Here is a 12,868-nt window from a genome sequence, read left to right as displayed (position 1 = left end):
TGTCCCCCCCTCTCTCTCTGCTAGTTTCCAACGTTTGATAATAACGTTTTCTTTTTCGTTGGCTTAACAACTTTGGGGACTTAAGGAATAAGACAATGGACGATAAATTGATGAAAATTTCCCATTTACGATAAGAAATAAACAAATCATTGTTCAAAAAGTTTTGAGGACTTTTATCGAATTTTGATTGGTTAGTTTATTAACTATAGTGTCCAAACGTCCAACCCCTAATCGTAATGTATAGAAGGGGTAATTTTGTTTACCATAATTGAGGATGTACATCAATTAATCTGCCATTGTCTTATTCCTGTAGGTTCCTTTATTTGGGTATAGTCCCTTTAGTGGCAAGGGGCGTTTCGTCATATTCTAAAAGCAAGGCTTTCTATAATTAGGGTCGGTCCGTCCTTTCGTATGTACGTCCGTCTGTACATCCGGAATGGATAGCTTTTTTTGTTAATTTATGCATGTTAATTGTCCTATCGATTTCAAACTCTGCATTGTGATTCCTGTAGTAGTTAGGTACGATTTAGAAAGCGCAGCAATTCTATAATCATTATCAGAATGTCGGTATGTTCATTTTAAACATGTAGATTTTTTACTTTTTTAACAACAAATTTTTATGTGATCAATTATCCGATTGATCTGATTTTTGTATATTGATTCCTGGGACAACAAAGTACAATATTATAAGCTAAGTAACTCTATAATCAAGTCCTAAAAATGTAAGTATGTCCATAAACATTATCCTGTATGAACTGGTTATAAAACTTTGGGTACAAGTGTAATTTATGGTCCAATGGCACCTCCCTCCTGGTTTGCTCAAACAAATGCATCATAAAACGGTTTGAGAAATAAAGCCAAACATTAACCCATTTACTTATTTAAAACAAGTAAATTTGAATAACAAAATGGTTAGCTCTTAAAAAATTAAAAAGGATGACAACATCTGACCAAACCTTCAAACTACCAATAATTTTAATCTGAAGATAGGTGCTAATAATGTTTATTATAATCAGATTGAGATATCAAATTATCCTCCATTCTTCATTATTATGATTTTAGATAAATTTCAGGGAGGGAGGAACATTGGGCTGTTTATTACACTAGACTCAAAAGCATTTAGTAACATTTTCTTATTTGTTGCAACTTTGCGACTTTAATTATCGGTTTATTGAGTTGAGTGTCCAAATGTTTCAACCACTAATTATAATCTACAAAAAGGGGTTAATTTTGTATATCATCATTGGGGATGTACATCAATTTATTGTCCATTGTCTTGTCCCTTTAGATCCCTGATAAATTTTGAAATTCTATCAATTTAACCGTTTTGTTGAAAATAATATTGAGTCATAAAGTAGCTAAGCTCAAAAGATTGTGTTAATTCCACTGCTGCTCTGTATAGATACTGAGCAAAGGGGGAGGGGGGATACTTGTCCTTAAACATGGACTTGTATTCTTACTTTTCTACCGATTAAAACGAAATTTGATGCTTATCCACAATTTTATTCCAATACAAAAGGCTAATGTTTAATAGCATAATGTTGTTTTTTTCTTTATTATAGTATTTAGTATTTACGGTGAATGTTGTTTGTCATCCTTATTAAATTGAACTAATATTATTAAAATGGCTTAAAACCTGTCCTTAAGCAATATATGTGCTAACCGCTCAACTAATATGGTTCCCCTTAACAATACAGCTTAAAATTAAACCACCTCTATTACCTTAATAACAAATAAAATATTATTTGAGATGCAAAGAAAGGATAGAACAATTTAGTTTGAATGGGAGGAGAAAAAACAAATATGAATAATTCCCCCAACCCCTGAGTATCATATAACATAATTAACAACATTTCTTTTCGGTCAAATAACTTGACCTTGTTTGACCCCCCCCCCCTCCCCCATCACACACATCCAGATATATTTTTAAGAAGCGCAGCTTCTATCTAATTTGTTTGGCTGTGCGTCACAACGTATCTCCATCAAAATAAACATGTAATCTATTGTAACCTAAAGTTAAAAAAATGTATTAAACATTTTTTTAAAGATCAATAAAAGTTTTAGACATGCTTAGAGCTGAAACTGATTTAAATTTGGAAATTATTTTTCTTGTTTCACTAATAAGTCATTGATTATTAGGAAATTCAATCATAGGTTAAAGTGAGGCGATCTCAGTGGCGAGGCAAAGTTGGTAATTTTCAACACACTTTCATTAAATGACACTTTTCTCCATGTTTTAATCGACTGATAGGAAAATCATTAAACCAAAGTTGTTCGTTATTAAATTACACACAAACAAGGATAATAACATCCATAAAAGCGAAGCTCTGAAACGATATGACAGCCGAACATTAACTTTTGTTGAGTGTCAGAACTGAATATACAAAATATAAAAATATAAGGTTTGACAATATTATACGTAAATTTGTTGCAAAACTTCTTAAAAACAGAATTCTGTTTAAGGACATACTGCCATTTTTAATACTTGATTATAATATTGTACCTTATTGTAATAGGAATCAGTAATAAGAAATCAGATCAATCGGATGATTTTATCACATAAATAATTCTTATTAGAAAAGTAAAAAAAACCAACATGTTTAAAATGGACGTACGGACCTTCTGGTAACGATTACAGAGTTTCTACGATTTCTCAATCGTACCTTACTACTACAGGAATCACCATGCAAAGTTTGAAATCGCTAGGACAATTCTAACATGCCTAAATTAACGAATAAAAGCTAACTATCTCGTACGGGCGGACTGACCGACCCTAATTATGGAAAAGGTTTGCTTTTAAAAAGTATAAATAGTAGCTGTTCATAGGAGAGTTTATAACTATTTCTGCAAGGGTATCATTATACCGAGAGTGATTGCATCAAGAAAAATTCCAATCCCCCCCCCCAAAAAAAAATTAATTACAACAAGGATGACAACATCCATTAAAGCAAAGCATTAAAACAGTAGAACAAAAGGACATTAACACTTGTATAGGAGAGTTTATAACTATTTCTGCAAGGGTATCATTATACCGAGAGGGATTGCATTAAGAAAAATTCCCAACCCCCCAAAAAATCAATTAAAACAAGGATGACAACATCCATAAAAGCGAAGCATTAAAATGGTAGAACAAACGGACATTAACACTTGTATAGTGTCTGAACTGAATAATCAGAATGTAAAAGTATAAGAGTCAAAGCAAAATTGTAAGTAAATTTGTTGCAAAACTGCATGATACAGGATAATGTTTATGGATGTACTTACATTTTTAAAAGTTGATTATAGAGTTGATTAATATTCAATATACCAAAAATCAGATCAAACGGATAATTAGATCACATAACAAGGATGACAACATCCATAAAAGCGAAGCACTGAAACGTTATGACAAACGGACATTAACACTTGTATAGTGTCTGAACTGAATAATCAGAATATAAAGTATAAGAGTCGAAGCAAAATTGTAAGTAAACTTGTTGAAAAACTGCTTGATACAGGATAATGTTTTTGGACATACTTACATTTTATGAGTTGATTTTAGAGTTGCTTTGCTAATAATATTGTTCTTTGTTGTCCCAGGAATCAATATACCAAAAACCAGATCAAACGGATAATTAGATCACATAAAATTTTGTTGTTAAAAAAGTAGAAAAATCAACATGTTTAAAATGGACGTACGGACATTCTGGTAATGATTATAGATTTGCTTCGCTTTTTAAATCGTACCTAACTACTAGAGGAATCATCATGCTATTTTTGAAATCGATAGGACAATTCTAACATGCATAAATTAACAAATAAAAGCTATCTATCTCGGACGAAAAATTAACATGTTTAAAATGGACGTATGGACATTCTGACAATGATTATAGAGTTGCTACGCTTTCCAGATAGTACCTAACTACTACAGGAATCATCATGCAAAGTTTGAAATCGATAGGACAATTCTAAAATGCCTAAATTAACGAATAAAAGCTATCTATCTCGGACGGACGGACGGACCGACCCTAATTATAGAAAAGCTTCGCTTTTAAAAATGTGTTGTTAAAAAAGTAGAAAAAACAACTTGTTTACAATTGGAAGTACGGACATTCTGGTAATGATTATAGATTTGATACGCTTTCTAAATCGTACCTAACTACTACAGGAATCACCATGAAAAGTTTGAAATCAAAAGGACAATTCTAACATGCCTAAATTAATGAATAAAAGCTATCTATCTCGGACGGACGGACCGACACTAATTATAGAAAAGCTTTGCTATTAAAAATGTGTATAACTCTATTCTCTAATACAAAGTAGCTTGATGTCTGTCCGTCTGTCTGTCCCTTAAGATCTTGGTAACCACTGAACTGATTGGATTCTACTCTTTAGGGGAAAAAAATCTGTAAAAAATCTTGATTTGACCAAACTTATTTATCTAGGGATAAAGAGGTGTTTTTAAAAGAGAAGCGAAGCGAAACTGAGGCCTAGAAAATAATGGATTTTAGTGGATAAGACTTTTTAAAAAGAATTTTTTACGACTTTTGTTAGCAGGTTCACTGTCTACTATTAACAGGGATCTTAACCCTTTACGGTCGGGCCCCTTGCCGCACCTTAATCGGTCGGGGGGGGGGGGGGGCGTTGAACGCCCCCCCTCATTATCTCAGTTACTATTAGAGCTAGAGGGCTAAAAAAATTTGGATCACCCTGCCAGGTTTGCTGGCATCCTGTGTCCGCCAGGATGGAGATATTCAAAAAATTCCAACTCTCAGTTATGTGTTATACCCATACTTAAAAAGTCAAGCAGTTTGGGCTCTTTATCTTTAACACACAGAAAATGAGATAGAAAAAACCGGAAGGGGGGGCGTTCAACGCCCCCCCCCCCCAACCGTTAAGGGTTAAGGGATTGGACAAAGTAGCCCCAAAGTAGATAAATTGTTATAAACCCAATAATGACAAGCCAAATATAATTATTTGTTAAAAACTTCAAGTACTAATAGTTTCAAAAGTCATGCAAGGTTGAGTGATTTCGGAAAAAATTTACAAGTACCCCTTTTTGAAAAATTAGAAAATAAACCCCTTTTACCTAACATCATTAAGGATGCTATATTGACGAATATTACATCACTAGTAATTATCTTTTCTTACCCAATATTACACACTTAATTATATTTTCTTAAAAATACAGAAAATATAAAAATTAATAAGGTTTGTCATATTCCTATTATTCATAGTTGATTATTTTTTTTGAAAATAAAAATAAATAAACAAAATCATATAGGATAATCATATATGTAATATTCATTTTTGAGATATTGGATAATTTCGAATTTAGACAGCCCAAGGTACTAAGTCTGATATCGGTTCAAGATCCTTCGGTATACACAAACACACATACATTACTTTACTTTACTTTATTATCAGATCTGGATCTTTAAATCATTTTAGTGGTGAGCCAGATCGGGGCGAGCCGAATTTCAGCCAATCACAGTGCGGCATTTCATAAAATGCTGTGCTCTCATTGGTGGAAAAATGGCTCACCCCGATCTGGCTCACCACTAAAATGATTTAAAGATCCAGCTCAGGATAACTGTCCAAAACATTGTTAGAATTATATTTTTCTTAAAAAATAATAATAACATAGTAATAATTTTACTAAAGAAAAGTTCTACAGTTTTTTTACCAAGAAACCATTCTAGCAACTTTCTTATAAATCAATATTATATTTTTTTTCCCTATATCAGTGACTCTGCAATATTAGTATATTTGTTGATGACTTTATGATAATGATTATCATGTCTGCTGGTATCAAAAGAAATAATAAATCTTTCAATTTTTATATACAGCACTCACATCATAATGAGACTAAGAATTTAATTTTCTTATCCAAGCTACTCTATAAGTTGTTGTGTCTGCCTTTTGTGTCCTTTAAGTATAGAGCTACTTCTTAATGGATTATGTCTTGTTATAATTCCTATAAAAAAATGACATCATTCTGGCCTACCATTGGTCAATTAAAATGTATTCTGGCCTGTCATTGATTTAGTCTGTGTATTGGCCTATCATTGGTCATTTGTGTTTTGAGACGTAAGAAACTATAAAGATCTTCCTTCTCTATTTACTCTCACTACTTTGCAATCTCTCCAACTGTATTTATATCTCTTTCTTATACTCTATTTTACTTTCTGTCTATCTGTCTCTCTGTATCTTTCTCATATTTTAAAAAGTTAGTGATTAAAATTTTATATGCAAAGACTCAAATGTAAGCAAAACCATTCATATATATGAAGAGGCCAAAGTTCTGTCCTGTCTATTCTCAATGATATGGCTGGTGTTATATTTGATGCAAGATTAAGTACTACTGTGCCAATCAATTTAAGGAAAAATAATATAAAATCATAATATTAATTCTTGTGTATGGAAATCAGGGAAAGGAGGTGGGGGGTACACCAAATATAAGCAGCATTTTAATTTGTTTTCTATGCCATTGAAGGCCTGTAGTGGCACTTTAAAATAACTCTTGGTACAGAATGTTTTCTACGCCAGTTGCGGTCTCTAGTGGCACTTTAAAATATTTTTTTTTATATCTCTTTTCAAGGATCGATATCTCTGGGGAGATACATTCTCCTAAATATCTATAAACCTTCCCATGACTTATGAGATGCTTGAAAAGGAGAAACATATCAGTTCAGCAGTTTTATCGAGATCCTTCGGTAAGGATAGGCACACACAGAGATTATGTAACTTTTAATATTTAAGGATGATATTTTATTAAAATTATTTGATTTTGTAGAGGAGAGCAGAGCCAGATGAAAATTCACTCATGGATGTGTTTCTGTAAGTTTTGTTAATGGATATACAATATACGTGGATTTTAGACAGAAGAAAAAATTTTAGCCAATTAAGGTTGCTAATGTGGATATTATTTATTAGCCAGTTTGGTTATCAAGTAGGAGGGAAGGGGATGGGGTAAAGGGGATTGAAAAGGGGGTTCGTATTTTTAGCCAGCTATAAGTTTCACTTTATCAGAGTGTATTGTAGTCTAATGGAAGATCCAAGTAATAACAATTCAATTTTTATATTAGATTAAATATTAAAACTAGCGGCTACTCCCCCTAGGGTCCTCTAGGGGCACTTGAGGGAAAGGGGGGCGGGGGGGGGGGGGTGTGTGGTTAAAATTCGACCTTTCACAGTAAATCTCATTTTAAAAAGAAAAGAACAAGAATTTCTTCGCCTACCTATTTCTTTTTTATATGAAAACTTTATTTTAACACGTTTATCTTGTTGTACATTGTAGGAGCCTTGACCCCGAGCATACAGGAAAGATAGATGAAAATCACTTCAGGAAATGCTCTTAATAGTGCCTATACAAAATGACCAGTGATAGGCCAATATACAGATTATATTACCAATGGTAGCCCAGTATATATTTTAATTGACCAATGGTAGTCCAGTTTACATATTAATTGTCTAATAGTAGGACAGTAAATATTTTAATTGACAAATGGTAGGCCAATACACAGACTAAAGTATCAATGGCAGAGCAGTAAATATTTGAATTGACTAATGGTATGCCAGTGTTCATTTTAATTGACCAATTGTAGGCCAGTATATACTTTTTAATTGACCAATGGTAGGCCAGTATGACATCATATGACTATAAAAAGCTTTCTTCAGAAAAATGATGAAAAGTAAAGAGGCAATTCCAGAACAAGATATTGAGGATATGCTGCAAGGTAAGAAGTTGAGCACAGAACTTCCCCCACTCCATTTTGAAGCTTTTAATACTGATATAAAAAATATTTTAAAATAAATTAACGAGGGGTGTAGTCCTTTTTCTATGTCTAGCCTCTGCAGGGGTCCTAAACCTGCAGTCTTGAGGTACTACACCAGTACAAATATAATCTAACCTATCCTTTTCTAAAGTAATATTCCCCTCAACTACGATAGTATTTTCTAATTTTTATTATTTTCAAGTTATAACTAGCGGCTACGTCCCCCAAGAAAACCTCTAGGGGCACATAAGGTGGGAGGGAAAAGGTCGAACTCCTCTGATCAAATTTAACTTTAAATAAAAAAGATAGAAGAAAAATTTGGGTGGCGGTTCAACTTTATTGGGAGGGTGAAGATACCTTTCCCAAAAAAAGTTAATAACCTTCCCTGGATCTGTAACAAGTTTCACTTTAAAGGAGAACCATATCGGTTTATATTACTAATATATATAACAGGATTGATAAGCTTGAATGTTTAACTCGCATTTAGAATATAAACGGATAACTGCTGGAGTTCAGGAGGAAGAAAATGTTATTTATTATAAAGGTAAAATTATCTCATAGATTTTCCATATCAAAGATTTTCAAACAACTGTTTGTTTTTAGTTATTAAATTTATTATAAAATTTAAAACAATCTTTTAACTTTAACTTTTAACTAAGAGCTAATCCCTTCCCCCTTTTAAGAAATACCTTTCTTATATTAAAGCGAAACCAATTAATACACGTTGAATGACCTGCCAGGTTTGCTGGCATCATGTGCCCGCCAGGATGGAGATAATAAAAAAATTCCAACTCTCAGTTATGTGTCATACCCATAATTAAAAAGTCACGCAGTTTAGGCTCTTGATCTTTCACACACAGAAAATGAGATAGAAAAAACCGGAGGGGGGGGGGGGCGTTCAACACCCCCCCCCTGACCGTTAAGGGTTAAGCTATACAAAAAAAGTATGTCTAGCATTGTATTTATCCAGTTTTCTACGAATATAAAAATGTACAATTATAAGATTAAAACCTTTTGCCTTCGGCATCTCGGGGCTAAATAAATGGGTTTAATCTTATAATTTCATATTTTATGATAAAGCTGTTTATAATACATTGCGAGAAATAAATATTAACCTATTTTGAAGGATAATATTTCAATTACTGTATGACTTTTTCATTCTGTAATTCATAAACTATTACTTAAAATATGACAAAATTATCATATTTTTGTAATATTGAACTTACGGAAATATGTTCCCAAATTTTTCTGTAAATATAATGAGCACATGGAAAAATTGCAATTTCTACCTTTTTGGTTTCCGATGGAAATAAAGATTTTTTTTAAGATTGATCATTGACAGAATATTTGGAATACCCATTCCAGCTTGATTAATATCATGAAAATATGATAATATTTACTTTTCCCATCGTATTATAAACAGCTTTCATATTATGATTTACATTTTTATATTCGTTGAAAACTGGATATAATACGATGCTATACTTGATTTATCAGAATGGCTTGGAACCGTTTTTATGTTGCCATTTCAGTCGTTTTATTCATAAAGACAAACGAACATTCAACTAACTTCTTTAATTAATAATATTTTAAATTTTTAGACTTTATCAGCATGCTTCAGCAATAATAAAACAACAGCCAACAAAATCCATAATTGCATTTACCAGGTTTATGGAGATAGATTTAAAAAAAATTTATATTTTCATTTTTTGTTGCGTTTTAGTACCTTAAAACTGACTTAATTTTAAAAAAATTAAATTACTTCAAAAATAAGAGGTCTACAAAAAAAATCCGATTGCATATTTAAATTCTATGGACCATTTTACATCTGCTACTTACTAAAAACACCGACTAGGTATTTTAAATAAAAATCAACAAAGTTAAGACACCTTCTTTTGAAATAATATGAATATTAGTTTATACCTTTAGGTCAGGTTAGGTTAGGCTACATTGGGTACTGGGTAGCCAAGCAAATATTTGCCCGCTGGCTTAGGTCCACCCACAATTCATTTTAAAAATAAGTGGAAGGAGTGCAGTGACATCGAATGGAGGGGGGGGGGGGTTTATAGTAAAGTGTTTTTTTATCCACCCCCCCCCCCTCTCCAAAAAACAACATTAAAAACCAGCCTTTCAATAATTGATATTCTAGAAATTAGAAACGAAAAAATCTATATCCATAATATTTAATTCAGAAAACTGATGTATTCTATATGAACAATCAAATTTGAGTGGACAATCTTTTTACCATATAATCAATAATTTATCAATGCACAATCCTTTGTAAATAGATGCATAGCATCTGTATATGTTATAGCTTTGCTTATTTATGTTAAGCTGTTCTTTCTTTTTTTATTCTTTGCAAATTATATAACTTGGGTATAGTCCCATTCGTGGCAACCCTCCTTAAGGGGCGATTCTTCGTTTTTTCATAGCAGCTTTTCTCCTATTTCTAGCCACAACGGGGGTTCTAACCCTTCGGGGCCAATTGCCTAACACTGTGGGGCAATCACCTAACCTAATATAGACTAATCTAACCTAAAATAACCTTTCAAAAGCCATTTTAAAAATGCAACGAATCGCCCTGGCTTGCCACGAAAGTAACTATTCCCTATAACTTTTATTAGGGATCATATTTTGGTTCACTGACAAACGAACTAGGGGACAAACCTTCTATAAGAGCAATCTCACAGGAGACACAGGGATAAAACAATGGTTGATAAATCTATGTTTATCCCCAATGATGATTCACAAAATTACCCTTTCTCTTTAATAAAATAATTTTTGGTTGAAACGTTTAAACACACAACTTAATGTATCAATCAATAAAAATTCACCAAAAGTCCCCAAAGTTGTTATGCAAACGAATAAGATAACGTTACTATAAAACTTTAAGGACTAGTGTGATAAACAGCCAATTGTCCTCTCTCTCTCTGAGAGGACAAAATGGAAATGCTTATTGTTCCTTTGAGAATTAAAGAATTTTTAACTTATTTTTTTTTTATATTTTACAATGTTTAACAAAATAAAAAAAATGTTTTGCCTTATTTTTTTTTGTTTGACATTAAATTTAAAACTAAAGAAATTAAATCTTTCAAATTCAAAAACAAAATTTCATAATTCTAAAAAAATACGAGAGCGTCTTACAGAAGATATGCCCAGAGATAGAGGGGACAATGGGCTGTTTATACACTAGTCCCCAAAGTTTCATAATAACGTTTTCTTATTCATTGGCTTAATAACTTTGGTAACTTTAGTTAATTTTGATTGGTTGGCTCATTAAGTTTATTTTCAAAAGTTTCAACCACTAATTTTAATCTACTTAAGGGGTAATTTAGTGTATCATCGGGAATGTACATAAATTTATCGGCCATTATCTTATCCCTTTAAACCCCTTAGAATCCCCCCCCCCCCCGCGTACATTTGTTGCATTAGTACGTTTGTCATATTTTCTTATATTTTCTTTTTTATCATACTTTGTTGAACTTAAAAAGCTTCTTTTAGCATTTTATACTTTAAAAGAATTTTAGGTTCATCAAATTATTTTTTAAAACTAAGAAGAATTTCAAAAAGACAATCATGAGAAAGTAAAAAGCTAGCTTTAAGCTGCAAAAAAAATCTTAAAAATCTAATTTTGCTATTGTAAAAGTTTTGCTTCCAATAAGCTAAAAAATATCTTTAATTATTGAATGTAATTTATTTTTAAATTTCCACTTCGTAGGATTTGTACAGTTTGAACCAAGTACAGTTTAGGGACTAGTTATTACCATGGAAAGTTGTTTCCATAAACAGGGCAATATTAATTGACTAACATTTTTTTCTATTCATTATGTTTATGTAAAAATTTCAACTAACAAAAAGAAGTATATAGTTTTTCTTCTCAATGATGAAACTTGTTATAGTGCCTATAAAAATGACGTCATACTGGCCTACAAATCTTTACTTGTCTGCTATTGGTATTTATATTGGCCTATCATTGTTCATTTGCATTGTATGACGTCATTTTTATAGGCACTATAAAGAGCTTCCTCAAGTATACATGATTGAAGCTGTACAAATCCTGGAAATGAATGTTGTCAATCATATTCCACAATGCTAACGCCCAATTTAGAAGCGCTGGAAAGTGTCATGTGTGATGTCATACGTCTAAATCCATCATTTTTATAAGGGGTTTCCTTTTCCACTTCTACTCTTATCCTTCCTTTTTTAGATGTATCTTTATGACGTCACACATGACACTTTCCAGCGCTTCCCTACTTTATATCATATCAAATATATTTTAGTTTGTGATTCAACCTCTGTGCTAAAATTGGAGCTTTTTATAGTGCCTATAAAATATGACGTCAGACTGGCCTACCATTGGTCATATTATCCTGTAATTGGTAATTTAGTCTGTGTATTGACCTATCATTGGTCTTTTGTATTGTATGACGTCATTTTTTATAGGCACTATAAAGAGCTTCGCTAAAATTTATATTTTTTAATTATCAGAAAAAAATATCTTTATAGATTTTTGGGGACAAAAACTTTTAAAATTATTCCAGAATTATTTGATTTTAGAATAATATGTCCAGTATGGCTCCTAATCCATTAATATCCGCTGGATTAGGACCAATTCTCAGCCAAACTGAAAAATTATGTATGCATCGTATATTACAGTCAATTTTTTAGGAATATCAAAATAAAAATCATAAAATTGATACCAGTTTTATTAACACGGTACTTAGGCCCTTCAATTACTGGTTTTACTCTTATAATTTTTATTTTAATATCTGCGGAAAGCTGTCTATAATACGAAGCGTTAAATAACTATTCCTTTCCCAAAAAACTTTGCCCTCTGCTTAGCCCTTGCGATGTGTATTCAAATTGCCAAATATTACATGTAGTTGCAGTAGTTTTATTTCAAATTTGAATTTTTTCATAATTTAAAATTACTCTCTTTAGTTAAGACAAAACTCTATTTAATGTCTACACGGCCGAGCCAATCTAAAAATGTTCTACTTTGTTTTAATTAGCCATTATTATTTTAAATCTTAAATATATTACATATGTTAGAATTCCACAACTTATTTTCTTTAGTTATTGGGATCAAGTGCAGATCAGGGTAATATTTT

At 31.9% G+C, this 12,868-nt stretch overlaps 1 protein-coding gene across 1 annotated transcript in view; it reads left to right on the top strand.

The window, feature by feature from the left end:
* Window positions 1-11,156, top strand: part of LOC145331403 (uncharacterized) — a 49,796-nt gene extending 38,640 nt beyond the window's left edge. Inside the window, exons 11-16 of the mRNA XM_080176033.1 lie at window positions 6,776-6,819; window positions 7,280-7,327; window positions 7,660-7,718; window positions 8,245-8,301; window positions 9,359-9,424; window positions 9,950-11,156. Of these exons, the coding sequence (XP_080032159.1) occupies window positions 6,776-6,819; window positions 7,280-7,327; window positions 7,660-7,718; window positions 8,245-8,301; window positions 9,359-9,384 (234 nt within the window). The 3' untranslated portion in view covers window positions 9,385-9,424; window positions 9,950-11,156. The remainder of the gene's footprint in view (window positions 1-6,775; window positions 6,820-7,279; window positions 7,328-7,659; window positions 7,719-8,244; window positions 8,302-9,358; window positions 9,425-9,949) is intronic.
* The last annotated feature ends 1,712 nt before the right edge of the window (window positions 11,157-12,868 follow it).

The sequence above is a fragment of the Acartia tonsa genome, chromosome 11 (genome assembly GCF_053477335.1).
Source record: "Acartia tonsa isolate MP-2025a chromosome 11, ASM5347733v1, whole genome shotgun sequence".
NCBI classification, from domain to species: domain Eukaryota; kingdom Metazoa; phylum Arthropoda; class Copepoda; order Calanoida; family Acartiidae; genus Acartia; species Acartia tonsa.
This window is presented reverse-complemented; position numbering and strand designations above follow the sequence as displayed.